At 57.0% G+C, this 14,822-nt stretch overlaps 6 protein-coding genes across 6 annotated transcripts, besides 9 other annotated features; 3 read left to right on the forward strand and 3 right to left on the reverse strand.

Moving 5' to 3' along the window:
- Nucleotides 1-869: 869 nt before the first annotated feature.
- Nucleotides 870-3,079, reverse strand: EKO05_0002039 (uncharacterized protein; the record flags this gene model as incomplete). The annotated part of the gene is made up of 2 exons (XM_038942325.1): nt 870-1,038; nt 1,092-3,079. The coding sequence occupies 2 exons, from the start codon at nt 3,077-3,079 to the stop codon at nt 870-872; spliced, it is 2,157 nt and encodes a 718-aa protein (XP_038795502.1).
- A 218-nt stretch (nt 3,080-3,297) lies between these two features.
- Nucleotides 3,298-3,334: a tandem repeat.
- Nucleotides 3,335-3,630: 296 nt separating this feature from the next.
- Nucleotides 3,631-3,709: a tandem repeat.
- Nucleotides 3,710-4,787: 1,078 nt separating this feature from the next.
- EKO05_0002040 (uncharacterized protein) lies at nt 4,788-6,180 on the reverse strand (the record flags this gene model as incomplete). Its single annotated transcript, XM_038942224.1, has 2 exons — nt 4,788-6,098; nt 6,148-6,180. The coding sequence occupies 2 exons, from the start codon at nt 6,178-6,180 to the stop codon at nt 4,788-4,790; spliced, it is 1,344 nt and encodes a 447-aa protein (XP_038795503.1).
- Nucleotides 5,934-5,940: a tandem repeat.
- Nucleotides 5,941-5,966: a tandem repeat.
- Nucleotides 6,181-6,976: 796 nt separating the features above from the next.
- EKO05_0002041 (uncharacterized protein) lies at nt 6,977-8,456 on the forward strand (the record flags this gene model as incomplete). Its single annotated transcript, XM_038942254.1, has 2 exons — nt 6,977-7,154; nt 7,204-8,456. 2 exons carry the CDS (start codon nt 6,977-6,979, stop codon nt 8,454-8,456), a joined length of 1,431 nt encoding a protein of 476 aa, XP_038795504.1.
- Nucleotides 8,457-9,294: 838 nt separating this feature from the next.
- Nucleotides 9,295-12,005, forward strand: EKO05_0002042 (uncharacterized protein; the record flags this gene model as incomplete). The annotated part of the gene is made up of 2 exons (XM_038942208.2): nt 9,295-9,649; nt 9,697-12,005. The coding sequence occupies 2 exons, from the start codon at nt 9,295-9,297 to the stop codon at nt 12,003-12,005; spliced, it is 2,664 nt and encodes an 887-aa protein (XP_038795505.2).
- Nucleotides 11,476-11,511: a tandem repeat.
- Nucleotides 11,652-11,695: a tandem repeat.
- A 580-nt stretch (nt 12,006-12,585) lies between the features above and the next one.
- EKO05_0002043 (Ribosome biogenesis protein) lies at nt 12,586-13,678 on the reverse strand (the record flags this gene model as incomplete). The annotated part of the gene is made up of 3 exons (XM_038942213.1): nt 12,586-12,641; nt 12,691-13,382; nt 13,641-13,678. The coding sequence occupies 3 exons, from the start codon at nt 13,676-13,678 to the stop codon at nt 12,586-12,588; spliced, it is 786 nt and encodes a 261-aa protein (XP_038795506.1).
- Nucleotides 13,436-13,603: a tandem repeat.
- A 7-nt stretch (nt 13,679-13,685) lies between the features above and the next one.
- Nucleotides 13,686-13,744: a tandem repeat.
- A 126-nt stretch (nt 13,745-13,870) lies between these two features.
- EKO05_0002044 (uncharacterized protein) lies at nt 13,871-14,632 on the forward strand (the record flags this gene model as incomplete). Its single annotated transcript, XM_038946848.1, has 1 exon — nt 13,871-14,632. One exon carries the CDS (start codon nt 13,871-13,873, stop codon nt 14,630-14,632), a length of 762 nt encoding a protein of 253 aa, XP_038795507.1.
- Nucleotides 14,074-14,146: a tandem repeat.
- Nucleotides 14,633-14,822: the final 190 nt, after the last annotated feature.

A 14,822-nucleotide genomic window follows, 5' to 3' on the forward strand; every position in this document is an offset into this window, starting at 1 on the left:
ATTAGACTGGCTCGGCGTGGGCCTGTTTAGTTAAAGCCATTTGAATATCGTCAGTTGCCTGTTATGATGATGACATGAACACGACGAACAACCGGTTCCAGTGTCCGTATCATGGTAAGGTCACGGAAACACAGACTACAGACCATTGTGCACATGGACAGTGTGCTGCGAAATACTAAAGGGTGTGTTGGGCACGGTCATCAAATAGGCGTGGGTAGGACAAAAAACTGGCAGCAGTTGGAGGTCTTCGAGTATCATTTGAAACTAGCCTTCGCCGTCCTTTGTACACACAAAAGGCACCGTGAGCATTTCAGCACCACAGCGAACCGATGAGGAAACATCCTCCAAATCTGCCTCGTAAAGCAGAATTATAGCCAACCATCAAGCCGCTGCGAAGCGCCTTGCGCGGTGCCCGCTTCCAGCCAACACATCAGGTGCTGAGATTAAATTACAAGTGAAAAAGGAAAAGAGAATTCCAGCTCATCGTCAACGCTCAAGAGAGGTAAGAAAGTATGCCGCCATGTGCAAACACGTACAGAACAAAGGAAAAGTAGCGCGAGAAGAAAGCCAAGGAGGCGAAAAGAACATTGTGTCCATGTGTCTCGAAATGAAAGCAAATTTTGGCCCAACAAGTGAGGCGGTGCCGTGCACCGGGCAGGTATCAAAAACGAACAAGTACAAACGAAAGAAAAAGTAGTCCTACAAGCAAACAAGCAAAGGAAAAGTGACAGGTACAGGGATGGCTCTGCGGACCTGCTGGCCTTCCTGAAGGTATATGCAAAACGAACAGGCAGCCGCTAATCCGAGGACGCCGACGCCAGTTATGTAAAAGCCAAATCGTGGGTCTCATATACAAGGGTGAGCAAAGCTCAGGTGGAAGAAGCCGTGTGGCTCTTCTTGCGGCTAAAGATGGTACGGGTGCGGCTCTTATCGCGGGAGTTTTTCTCAGAATTGAGCTTCTTTGTGGACCGCCCCGAACGGACAGACCGAGAGTCAGAAGTGCTGGTGTTACCGTCATTATACTTGTCTTTGTAGATCCTTCTCGTATGTTAGTAGGTGCTAGGGATGAAGTATAGTTATGTAAGGCTTACCAGCTGTTGCCCACCATGCTCACTCCCTTGGCTTCAGCTGCGCGATAGAACTTGGCAGCCTTCTTCATGTCCTTCTTGCAGCCAACGCCTTCGGCATAGCAGTAACCCGCTTCGACCAGAGCATCAGGATCGCCCCAGTTTCCGGCGATTTCGTAGCAACGGAGAGCAAGTGCCTTGTCCTGAGCAGCGCCCCAGCCGTTCATGTAGCACTTGCCGAGCTCGTAGATCGCAACAGCGTACTGAGCCTTGTGTTGCTTCTTCTTCATGGCATCAGTACACTGGCCCTGCTTAGACTGAACTTCGTCGTCGGCAATCTCAAGATGACCAGAATCGACAGCGCGGCGCAACCACTGCAGTGCCTCGGCCTTGTTCTCGCGCATACCCCAGCCGTGGCGGCAGGCGAGACCATACCAGAGCATGGCTTCAGGAAGCCCTCCGCGGGCTGCTAAACGTAGATGGTAGGTGGACTTCAAAAGCTCGCCCTTCTCATGCAGCTCAATACCCATATCGCAATGCTCCTGAGCAGTAACTTCTGCATTACCGGCAGTGGCAGCGCGGATGGTGCTGTTGCTCGAGGTAAGCGAAGGGGCCTGTGGCGATCGTTTCTGGTCGAACGAGCGGGGTGGCGATTCGGGTGACGGCGGCCGTTGCTGGTTCTTTGCGTTAGACTGGTCCCAGGTAATCTCCTTTTTGAAGAAGCTTTCGACGCCGACAGAGCCACGATCAAGCTTCCTGCCTCGAGGCAGGTCGAATGTAGTGTACGTGTAGGATGGTACGGGGTTGTTTGTATGGTCGCCTGATCGACGAAAATCCTCACTGACCATGCTGACAGGCGTGTGTATTGTCTCGTGGGCGTAGTTGGAGCTGGGTTCGTCGGTGGAATCCAGGCGCTTAAGGTTGCTCTCACAAGAAGGCCTCATGAAAACACTCTCCTCTGAAGGCTGTCGCGACGGTATGTCCAGGGAAGGTCTGACACAATCTATGGAAGGGCGAGTGCTCTGTCTGCTGATTGGCCTGGAGAAGTTGAAAGCTGGGCGAGGTAGGTGGCCGTTCACAGAGCGTTCCGAAGCCGCCGATGGTGAGCGTGGCATGCTCGTGGTGGGTGTAAGAGGCGACTGAGCTCGAGAGAGACTGGAGCTTGCTGACAAGACCCTGTTGCGTGGCAGGGAATCGTAAGAGGCACTCAGTGGTAGGTCATCGACCTCGTCAGAACTGTCGTGGACCGATCTGGTGCTGGGTGACAGTCTTGGAGAGCGTTGAGAGTGGTTGCTAGCTTTCCTGGGGGGGAGCAGATTAGCGCGTGGGTGCGAGCGGGGCATCGAGTCAGAAGACGGTTTCCGCTGGGGGCTCAAGAAGAACTGAGAAGTCGAGGTCGGCGTTGGGCCAGTCGGGCTGACAGGCGTCGCCTCTCGGACACCGATGTGAGGTTCCACGAAGTCGGGTGAGTGCGACCTGGGGATATCGAAGTAGCCGCGGGGCGAATTGGCGGGACTGGCCTCCCCAATGGAAGCGAGATTGCTGCGTGCTGACGGCGACTGGGCAGATTGGGGTTCCTCATCGCTGATCTGCGCGTGGACCGATCTGTGCCTGTCGGGCGCGTGATGGCGAGGGGACGTCTCGGGCGGCGGTGCGACGCCGATGGGACCGAGGTCATCGTTTGGGGAGCTGACGGCTGACGACAGCGAGGAAAAGTAGCCTGAGCGGTTGCCGAACTCGTTTTGGATGGTGAGCGGCGCCAGTCTGCTGAGACGGCGTCCGCTCTTGTCGGCCTGCTCGAAGCGCTTTGCCAGCAGGCGGCCCTGCAGTGCGAGGGCGTCCAGGGGAGAGAGTGCAGGCGGTGCATCGCCGGCGCGCGGGCTGGGGAGGTCGGTGAGAGAGAGGTTGCTCATGCTGGCGCTGGCGACACTGGCGACACTGGCATTGCTGGGAGGCTCGTGAGAATGAGAGCGCAGGCCCAAGGCATGTGGGCGATCCGGGCGGTGCTCCATGGCGAGGGCGAATAGACGGGCGGCAGCGGTGTTCAGCAGGCACAAGGATATCTCGTCGAGTCGAGCGGGCGGCAGCGGTGTTCAGCAGGCACAAGGATATCTCGTCGAGTCGAGCGGGCGGTGACGCTGGGTCGTCATGCGAGCAGCGAAACGTGGCGGAGTCGAGGCGAGGTGGGTTCTAGGGCGGCGGGAGCCAACAGCGTGTGCTGCGCTGTCTGGAACAAGAACAAGAAAAAGAACAAGAACAAGAACAAGGAGCCGGGGTTCGACGTTGGAGGCGGTGCAGAGGTGCAGCGGGGTGGTGTCGTCGTTTGTTGGAGAAAGCGCCGATCAATGGACATGGAAGGGGGTCTGGAAAGTGGAACGGGTATTTTTGGGGGGAGGGGGGGAAGGAGCGAACACGACACACGGTCGAGGGAAGACAAACACCGGAAAAGACGCTCGAGGCCTCACGACAGTCTGCCTGAGAAAACGGAGACCAACCTTTGACCTCCTGAGATTCGCTTGGCAGGGCCATCGAACCCAGCTCTGTCTGGGGAGCCCTCCCTGCGCACCAACCACTGACCACCAACCACTGACCACCAACCGCTGACCACTAACCACTAACCTCATACCACTAACCTCATACCAATCGGGTAGCAAAGGGACCAGGCCCTGCATCGGAGCGTCGAAGCGTCAAACTGCAGTGCCCTGAACAGCAGGCAGTGGCGCGAGATCAGCGTGCCCAAATCTCGAGCGCGCGCCCTGCAGAAGGTTGTAGCGAGCCCCTTCATCTTGTGACTTGTGAAGCGTTCCTGTAGCACACGTCAAGACCTCAGGCTGGCAGCGCAACACACACGCAGGCTTCCTTCGGGCTGCAGCCCACGCTATGGCGTTTCACCACGCATGATTCGACCAACGGCGGCCTGCCAGTTTCGGACGATAGCCGTTCGCTGGTGGCACCCACTGCGCGTCAACCAGGGACCTTCAATTTGGCGCTCTGCGGGAGTGGAGACACGGCGGGTCCCATTGCGTCTGCGGCAGCTGCACCTCATCAAACACACGAACGACTGTTCATCTCGCCTGCAGCGCGCGGCCTGAGAATTCTTCTGTGGTCTGCGCATCCCAGCCATGACACGGGCTGGAGAGCTGTGCTGCTAGCTTTGTCGATTCAAGACACTTCGTATTTGTGCAAACGCCTTTCCCGATTGCTGCTGCACGACCCAAATAAGCCTCGCCTTACCAATGTAACGTGACCAATCATCAATCGCGTGCACAGTCGCGTCACGCCCTGGATTGCGGTGATGCTGATCTGCCTCGTTTCGGTTCCCGGCTATCAGCCAAGACAATAACAACGGATACAAGCACACGCATCTCGTGCTCCATGTACATGGTAGGGACGTGTCTTGAATCCTAGCAAAAGTATGGGAAGCTTAGAGCGTTTCGAAGACTATTATGTTTCCAAGACTATAATGTTTCGAAGACTATAATGCTTCGAAGACTAGTGATAATGTTTCGAAGACTATAATGTTTCGAAGACTAGTTATAGTGTTTCGAATACTAAGTGTCTGCTTGACTATGCGACACCCTAGCTAAAACACTATCAAAGACCTTCAGACATTGTTGTCGTATATAGCAAGTGGAGAGTGGCTGCGTCTGAGCTCTTCCACAGCCAAGGCAACCATGGCCGGATTGGCTGCTTCGAGCGCACATCGGCATCCTACCTGCTTCACACAACAGCCTCGACCCTCTCCCAAGACTGCACGCTGTCCTCCAACTTCGGCATGGACGCTGTGTCGAGCGATACCCGTCGCAATCCCATCATCCAGCCTACTAAAGAGCCAGGAACCCAGTTCCCCACAAGGCCGTAGGTCACGCTACCTCGGCCCACACGCCAGACCTTGCGTGGGCGCTTCTGCGTCACTGCGTCGAAGACAGCGTTGTGCAACTCGCGCAAAGAGGTGCCATGGCTGTTCTGACTAAAGATGCCTCGAGTTTGCCCTAGCCGCGTTTGGTTGACAAAGTTACTCGCATACATCTGTCGTGTCGTGGTGGGCCAGGCGTGTGGGCTGGGTGCTGCTTTGGTCTGAAGGTGGTGTTTCGGACCGACGTTTGAGTAATCAAATGTCCCCAAGTGGAATTGAATGACATCAATTCCCAGCGTCCCGAGCTCTCCTCGTAAGGTTGCAAGGAAACCCTCGAGCGCGGATACGATGGTGGTCTCGACGCTGTGGAACGGCGGCCGCAATGACGCAACAATACTTGGGGTAAGCATGAGTACCCTTGACTTGAACCGGCAGATGGTCGGCAGCAGCGCCTGTGTCACCGCTATTGTGTTCAGTACTTTGGCGTTGAAAGCATCGGCCCAAAGCTCTGGGTGAACCGTCTCTATCGGTCCCGAAGGGAAGATCAAATCTGGCACAAGGACAACACCTCGAAGATTCAGGTTGTGCGGGCTCGCGCCTTGGAACGCGACGTGTGGCCTGGTGAGCATGGTGTTGAAGCGCTCCATAGCTTCTTGCGTGCCCATGGTGTCTGCAACGTCCAGGTGCAGTGGTCTGACGTCCGCCCTCGATTCGCTCAAGACCTGCTGTTCCTCGTCCATGCTCGAGCACACAATGTACACGACAAAGCCGCGACGCTCGAGATCTAGCGACAGCGACCGCGTGATGGGCGAGTTGGGTGGGCCAGCAATAACCACAACCTCTCTTCTAGCTCCATTGCTTGCTCTCCGCGCCCGCCTCTTGCGGTTGTGTGACCTGTTCTGCCGCCAGAGCATGTAGCTCCCAGTGCCAAAGAACGCGACAATCGCCGCAGTGAGCGCGCGATTCCGCGACACCCAGTCCTGGAGTCGCTCTAGGTACGCACCCGTCACGCGGTGAGGAGGCGGTGGCGGCGGCGGAGGCGGTCGCGCGTATTCAGGCAACCAGTTCTCGGGGACGTGTCGCTTGACATAGCCGGCTACGTTGGCAAAGTGCCGGTCGCTGGCGTCCCAGATCGATCCTGTGAAGCTGCGGACATCCTTGGTGTAGTCGGAGAGCTAGATGCCCGTGTCAGCGGGGTTGGCGGCGGCGAAGCTGGAAACTCACCACCTCCAGAATGTGCGAATCGTCGGTGGACATGATCACGACCAGAACAGTGCAGACTGCAAAGGCCCGAAGCACAGAAAAGAATATCAGAGCACAAGATCGTCGTGAAAGTGATCAGAGCGCCTCGAGCTTCCTTCCACTACGTCAGCTCGTGTTGCAGAAAGCTCGGACCGAGCAGCTCTTACGCCGACATGGGTCGAGCCTCGAGGCATCGAGCAGTATCCCAGCAAAAGTACCACATGGCCACAGTCCTAATTACTCACACGCTTATAATAGATTCGTAATGCTAGTTTGAACGCCTCCAAAACGTACAGAGAGAGCTCACACTCGTCTCGTAGGTATCCTGCAGCAAAGTGGGGCACCTTTCACGTTGGCACGTGAGCCTACACTTTGCCCGACGCCACCACGCCGCTGGCTTGACACCTGAACCTTTACGCTCGTGAGGCTGGAGGCTGCTGATTGCAGCAGATCGCCAACTTCCCGCCTGTACGCAAAATATCCACAACGCTGCGAAGATCTTTTGTTGAGAACAAGAACTTCGTCGCATTTGCGCGCTCCCATCATATGTCGCCCACCAGCGACGCGTGAATATCTACGTGACAGCTTACGTGGCCGAGCTCTGCAGCATCGCCTCACTGCTTTGGATACTCTCGTTCACCTTGCTTCCGTGGGCTTCCCTGTTCTTCTCTCCTTATGTCTTTTTCACATTAGCCGTGCCTCTCAGCTTCTGCTTTTGCCTGAACAGCCGGAGAAGTCACAGCTCCACATACAACACTCCATCATCATCTGAGCCCTATCTTTGTGCCAACAAGGTCACCAAGACGGAGACATGAGGGAAATAGACGCCCATTTCGATGCGTACGAGCATCTCAAACACCTACCAAGAGATGGAGAGGCATTGCACATGCTCCGCAAGGCTGCGTCCATGGTCAAGCCAATGATGCGAAAACGCGGCTGGAAAGTCGGTACACTGGCCGAGTTCTTGCCAGATGAGCCGCAGCTACTGGGTAAGTCGCCTTGTAGAGGCGTTAGGGCTCGCGGCTAAGCATGATGTAGGTCTCAATATCAATCGCACGCAAAGGATCCTTATCCGTTTGAGGTACCATCATGATTCCAGGCAATTTCTTTCTATGGAGCAGGTCACAGACACTCTGCTGCATGAACTCTCGCATATCGTCTTTGGGCCTCACAATGCCGACTTCAACAATCTCTGGAACGAGCTCCGTGACGAGCATCAGTCACTACTCATGAAGGGCTACACAGGCGAAGGCTTCCTTTCACAGGGCCAGAAACTTGGCGGTAGGCGCATACCAGTCGATGAGATGCGTCGCCAAGCTAGATCAGCTGCTGAGAAGCGCAAAGCCACGACTAACCGGAATGCTGGCGGTCATCGACTAGGTGGTGCTTCTGTGTCAAGAGGCGTCGACATGCGCAAGGTCATCTCGCACGCAGCTACACGGCGAACAAGCATCACTGAGGGGTGCGCAAGTGGCAGCGCTCAAGCTGGGAATCTGCTCCATCAACAGGAACAGGATGGGTTCCGAACTACCGCTGAGCAGAATGACGCCAACGACGAGGCAATCGCGCGAGCCCTGCAGGATCTCCTGTATGAAGAGGAGATGCAGCGGCTTGAGCAGCTCGGCGCGCCAACTGGAGGGGGCGGTCTTGCGTGGAATCGACAGAACGGCCTGCAGTTTGACAGCAATCCACCATCTCGAAAAGCATCACCAGCACCAAGTGCATCATCAGGATTGAGCTGGAGCAAAGAGCACGGTCTGTCTTCAATCCCAGCACCAGGCATGTCCCAACGCCCGTCGCCCCCACGCGCATCGTCAAACCCTACACAGGGGCGCCCTGTCTCCCGCCTTGTGCTAGAGACGCCACCAGCATCGTCTTCTTTACAGACAAGTCGACCGAAGTCTAGTCTAATCACGCAAGATGAGCAAAATCGTCGTAACAAACAGCTTCCTCCCACACCGCCGCCCACCTCGCCACGCGCCCCTACCAATCCCAACGAATGGGCATGTCCCCAGTGCACGCTTCACAATCCTTTGGACTTCCTTCAGTGTGCCGTGTGTGGATTGGAGCAGCCCCCGCAGCCGATCCCGCAGCACAAACGTTTTGGACCTTCGCACACAGCACCCAGTCTGCCAGCGCCACCACCGCGATCGGGGTTGAGAGGGCCCGGTGCAACGCCTTTCGAGCCAGCAAAGGGCAGAATTGGTTGGAATTGTCTGCAATGTGGTACGTTCATGGAAAACGAGTGGTGGACATGCTCACTCTGCGGTACTATGAAGCTGGACTCTTGACCTGGCAAGGAATGTAGAAGAACCTGTAGCTTCTACTATTGAGCGCTGGCCAAAGTGCACCGCCTATGCAGCTTCTGAACACAATATTTGGGTATCACAAGTACGCGAACACCTGCATACATATTTTTCTGCCGTCACTGGCATACGTACAAAGCACGACGCAGGACTTTTGGGTCTCATGCAACAATTCTGCGTAGTGAGGATTTCTTACTTAAGGCAAGCTCCATTTTCCTCGCTGCTATGCTCGTATACACGGCTCTTGTATCTCCTTCGTACATATAGCATAAAGTTGTGGCCTCCTGCGACTTTTTTTTTCAGTTTGTTCACCACCTTTGTGTCGATTATTTATATTGCCTCACAAACAGTGCAAAGCACAACGCTAGACCGCCATGACGTGTCCCAAACGTAGCGCCGCCTTCTGTTTACATGGAAAACAATGCTTGCCACCACGCTGGTAGCCACGTACATTTGCATGATAGGGCATGCCCCTCGGTCTTGTAAGGTGTTCGTGGCGTATTTGCGTTAACGCAGCGAACGATGCCAGCAGGGGTCACCAGTATGTGAAAGCAAGGCACTCAAAATCTTTTCTATATTTGAGCTCTTCTCACCTGCTCATAAGGCACGGCAAGCAACATCCCAGTTGCTAGGCACAGCTTCGCTATTTCAGCATGTGTTGATCTGCTCTCTTCCACATGTCAGATCTCGCTAGACACCATCACCTTCACCTTTCTATTTTGCCCTCTGTCACCTAAGCAACCGACGAATTGTCGTCACATCTCCCCCACGTACCCAAGCATTACAACTCCATTACAAAGGGTCAAAACGCCACATTACTACGATGCCTTCGCTGAAAGACCTGAGTTGCTCGATCGAGATCTCGGGCGACCAAGAGCCGTTGCAGGAGTTTGGGACCGTGTACGGAGACGCCTTCGTCGAGACCTTCATCACCGTGCCCAAGGAGCAGCAGACGTTCACGATACACCTTTCTTCTAAGAACTTCATTGCTCCGGGCATCGCCATGTATGTCTTCATCGACGGCGTCTACCAGTGCAACCGCAATAGGCAGAACTTGAAGCCTCGACAGCCGCCAGACCGTCGCTCGCTTGTCGATTTCAGAGTTAGGCAGAAGGAAGAAATACAAAAAGACGGTTCAATGATTGCCCGGGAGTGGACGTTCGAGAAGCTCGATCATGGTAGGACTTCGTCTTGTTCGTGTAATGAACTAACTGACAACACATAGCGTCAGCAGATGGTCCACCCCACTGGCATTCACCGAACCTCCTCCAGAACGATGGATGTATCGAAATTATTGTCCTGCGCTGCGCCGGGTCTCGAAACGCCAAAACGCCTGCAAACATGAATCTTGATGGCGCAACCGATTATTCTGGCCACCGCTTCGACCGCGATCGCCGGTCTCGAACAACAACATGGGATGACCGCGGCCCTTTCTTCAGTGTTGGTAGTAACGTAAACGGCCCCCCACCCCCAGTGCCAACCTACCACTCGCCTTACGCCGAGACGGTGCGCAGCCATCAAGGAGTGACGACACAACATCAGCGTGGCTCGAGCTATGGTCGAAATCTCTCCCCATTCGCTCCTAGGAGAGCCCACTCTCGATTCTCTGAGCCTGTTAGTCCAGGGACACATCCTCGGCGTGACATTCCAGCTCCAGGGTTTCAGTATGGAAGTGGACCTCTTCCACCACACAGAGGTGGGGAGACACACCAAGAGCTCGTAAACGAGGCCAGACCAGCTCCCATAGTGGACCCTGCATTACTTGAAGAGATAGTCAGAGACGCGGTCAAGCGTGGAGTAGAGCAATCGAGGAAGCAGGACACGCCTGATGGAAGTCGTAAGGACAGCCGACGATACGAGCACGGTATTGATAATTCCAGTCAAATGCCGGGAGCGTGGCTAGCATCTCCAACTCGCCCAGAAGACCGTCAGTCGCAGCGGTCAGCTTTGTCTGCAAACTACAACCGCGACTACGGCCGCAACGATCCTGACTCGATACGGGAGCGGCATTCGAGTGATCAGAAACGCCGTCCGACTCGCAGCAGAGCAGGAACACGCGTTACATGGGAAGAGGATGTTGGATGGGACAAGCAGTCTAGAGCCGACGGATGGGGTTCAGCAGACAACCATCCCGTTGACTCATGGGATATAGAGGATACCTGGTCCCAGAAGCCGCCAGGCGACTGGGAGGAAGTTGGCCGAAGATTCAGGTCCAGGACAACTCCTCGCCGGGCTTCTCACGCCTGGAAAGGCATCTCCAGTCGCCGAGGCTCAAGTCACGACCACTCTCAGAAGCCTCGGTCCAGGCCTCACGCGCAGAAATCTCAGTGGCCAGAGGATATGCGGTCGTCGTCCGAGGACAACGATGGATGGACGCACGTCGAAGCACTTTCAGATTCCACGACCTCCTTAGAGCGCTCAGACTCGACGCTCAAGCCGTCACATTCCCGCAGCCAAGTACATCCATCCAGGGGCAAGTCCGCACGACGCTCCTCGCAGCGAGATTCTAGTCGACATGGCCACGAGCGAGGAACAGCCCAGCTCATCAACAATCCACAGTGGCATGCCGAGAACGCACACTACGCCCGCTCCCCTTCCGTGCTGGTGACGAACGCACCCACCGTTCCATTCGTGCCCTCACCATCTCATCCAACCACCGTCCAGCTACGGAAGCAGAGTGCTTGGACCCAGCCCACCGTGCCCATTGTAGCACCACCACCAGCATGGGGATATGCGTCCAAAACAGCACGAGACCCCAGCGGCGCTGCGACGTACTTACTCCCCGCGCCTTTCAGTACCGTTGGTAGGAAGCATGCCGGGAGCCGGGGTTCCAGCGATTCATCCTCATGGGGATTCGCACGCAAGGGGAAAACAGGCGCACGAGGACAGTCGACGTGGAGCGCGGACGAGACGACCAAGAAACCCACGAGCAGTTGGGGAGGCGCGGAGCACTCGGATGACTGGGATGAGCCGCGTGCTACGGGTATAGGTACAGGCTGGGGAAGTGGTGGTGGTGATGGTGGTGGTAGTGGTGGTGGTGAGCAGGATGGCGAGGGATGGGGGACCGTCGATGGTAACGATCGGCACCGTAATCACGACAGTAACGACGACGACAACGAAGAAGATGGCAGAAACCGCAACCAGCCGAGACTATATCATAACGCACCGGCTAGTGTCTCGAATCCAAATCCAAATCCAAATCCAAATCCAGGTCCAAACCCAAAGCAGTACCACTTCTCCCCCTCCCCAAACCGCCCAACCGCCCAGCAAAACAAAACCACGTACCACCACCACCATCACAACAGTATCCTCAGCGCAGGCACACCGTACGGCCACCTAGTCCACCGGCCCCTCTACCTCGACGACCTGGGGAAGCCATACGCCGTGTTTCGATTCAAGTACCGGGGGTGTGGCGGTTTCCGGAAAGCGGGTGTGGCGGAGCAGAAGGAGAGGAAGGGGAGTGAGGGAACGGAGGGGGAGGGAGGGGGGGATGCTGGGGGGTGGACGGAGGAGTGGGTGGAGCGGTATTTGTAGATTTGTTTGGGGAGGGGGGGTGGAAGGGGAAGGGTGTGTGGAAAGGGGATGAAGGGGGAAGGGTAAGTGGAAAGGGGATGAAAGGGGAAGGGTATGTGGAAAGGGGAAAGGGGACGGGAAAGGGAAGTGCAAGGGTAAGTGGAAATCAATGTGGAAGTGGATTATGAGGGTACGGAGAATGTAGCGATTTGGCGTGGGACAAGCTCAACTTAAAGTCGTGGAATTTCAATGGAACGTCCACAACGTGTGATGTTGTCTGCCCGCGTCTGCTTTCGGATTCGAAGACTGTCAAAGCCCAGAAAAAGCCTCGGCGAGCGATGTTTGTTCAGTTATTTAATGGGTGGTATCTTACTGCCTTCTTTTCCCCTCTCCCCTCTTCCCCTTTTCTGCTTTTTGCCCTTTGTAGGCGCACGGGAGACCGCAAGGCTGTTGCATCATCAGCCAGCCTGATTCGTCCTGCCTCGCAAACCCAATGTGCACCCTGATCGGGCGGTGCCTGAACGCCGTGTGTGAACTGGAGCCCCAAGATAGATAACAACATAACGCCGTGAAATGCTACACACCAACTTCCTCGCTGTGCTCAGACGAGCAGGACGGCGTTGAGACAACCGTCGTTTTCGGGGTTGTTTGTGACCTCTGTGAAACTGTTAGTGGACGTGTCTGGTTAGAGACGGCCAACACTTACGAGCATAACGACCCCACACGACCTTGCCACCAGCCGTGACCAGACCCAGCTCGGAGACGTTGACCTCGATAATGGTTCCCTTTGTCAGAACGCCGAGCTGTGTGTAGAGGGGGTTCTGCGGGTTCTTCTTGACGGAGATGATGGGCAGCTGGACGGTGACGCTGAGCTCCGGGTGGGTGACGTTTGCCTTCTTGTAGCGCAGACCCATGGGGCGGATGAAGCGCTCGTACTTGACGGGGCGGCGGGTGAAGCCCGGGCCGACAAAGGTGGGCTTTGTGATCATGCGCTTCCAGCTCTTCTTGGCCGTCTTCTTGCCCGTCTTGACGACGCTGAACATCTCCTCCTCGCTGATGCCCTTGACCTTGGGCAGGGGCACGGAGAAGCGGGCGGCCTTTTCGTTGCGCTTCTGCTTGATGGCGCTGGACAGGGCCTTTGCGTTCTTCTCGTTGCTGCGGTCGAGCAGGTACTGCGGCAGGGCTTCGGTCGAGGGCTCTGCGGGCTCCGACGTCTTGACGTTGCGCTCCTCGTGCGCGCGGATCGTCTTCTTCATCTGGATCTTCTCCTTGCGGCGCTTCTCGGCGTGCAGCTTGGCGCGCAGGCCGCGGTAGTTCTGCGCCTTCTTGCTGCCATCGTGGCCCTCACGCGCGATCCTCTTGCGCTTGCGCTCGTCGTGGTCGAAGCGCTTGCCGTGGCTGGCAGGGGGTTAGCATTAGCATGTGGTGGGGTGGGGGTGGTGTGGGGGTGGGTGAGGGCGAGTGAGGGTGGGTGAGGGCGAGTGAGGGCGAGTGAGGGCGAGTGAGGGCGAGTGAGGGCGAGTGAGGGTGAGTGAGGGTGAGTGAGGGTGAGTGAGGGCGAGTGAGGGCGGGTTAGGGCGGGTGAGGGCGAGTGAGGGCGGGTTAGGGCGGGTGAGGGCCGGTGGGGGCCCGGTTCAAGTGTTGGAGGGGACGTACAGCTTGGTCCAGCGCTCAATGTACTCGTTCTGAGGCATGGCGGCGGGTGTTTGTGTGGCGATGGCGGTGGTGGTGGTGGTGGTGCTTGGGTGTGGAGAAGGCGGGCGAACATTTACTTTTCCACAGGCGCCTGGTCCGTGCGAGCGCGACCCCCGACCTCCGCTCCGGCGAGAAACGAACGCTCACTTTGTTCGACGACGTTGACCGACGCAGCGTGACGGGAAGCAGCCATGGCTCGCACATCCACAGTCGCTCTCCTCGCCCGCACGGCACGGGGCGCCCTTCTCGAGACACACGCGGCCCGGCCGCCGACCGTCGTCCTGCCCCTCCGCGCGCACATGACCACCCAATCGCACACGCTCGACGCCAGCAACACACCCGAGCCCCTCGTCCAGTCCGGCCAGCGCGTCTCGCGGGCCCTCAAGGACAAGGTCGCCTCGCACCCACTCTCGCCCAGCGCGCCCCGCCCCGCCGCCCCGGAGCGCCAGCCCACGCCCAACGCCCGCGTCCATGTGGTGGCCAAGCAGCTCACGCCCTCGATACGGCACCTCCTCCCGCTGCTGCACGCACAGCCCTCGCACTACATGACCCTGCACATCCACGGGCGGCCCTACCTCGTGACGGCAGGCGACACGCTGCGCCTGCCCTTCCTGATGCCGCACGTCAAGCCCGGCGACGTCCTGCGCCTGAACCGCGCCACCCACATTGGCTCGCGCGACTACACCCTCAAGGCCCCCGAGCCGCTCAAGGGCACCGCCGACCACGGCAAGAAGGTCTTCTACCTCGACGAGCGCCTCTTCACCGCCCGCGCCCGCGTTGTCGGCATCGAGACGGAGCCCATGCGCGTCGAGGAGAAGACGAAGCGCCGCCAGAGACACACCAAGCACGTCTTCAGCAAGATGCGCTTCACCGTGCTGAAGATCAGTCACTTGGAGGTGAGGAGCCTGGACGAGTATGAGCGGGTGTTGAACCACAAGGATGGCGAGGCCTGAGGGGGGTGGGTGTGTTGGAAATGACCGAGAGACGGAGTTTGGGTGGGGCTACATGCACGCCCTGGCCGTGTATCCCATGTGTAGACAGCACGCGCATACCTCATACCTGCCTATCTGGTGTAAGCATAGCACCGTGTACAACAATATTCAGCATCTTCATCTTCATTCCATCTTCATTCCATCTTCATCT

The sequence above is a fragment of the Ascochyta rabiei genome, chromosome 3 (genome assembly GCF_004011695.2).
Source record: "Ascochyta rabiei chromosome 3, complete sequence".
Taxonomy (NCBI): domain Eukaryota; kingdom Fungi; phylum Ascomycota; class Dothideomycetes; order Pleosporales; family Didymellaceae; genus Ascochyta; species Ascochyta rabiei.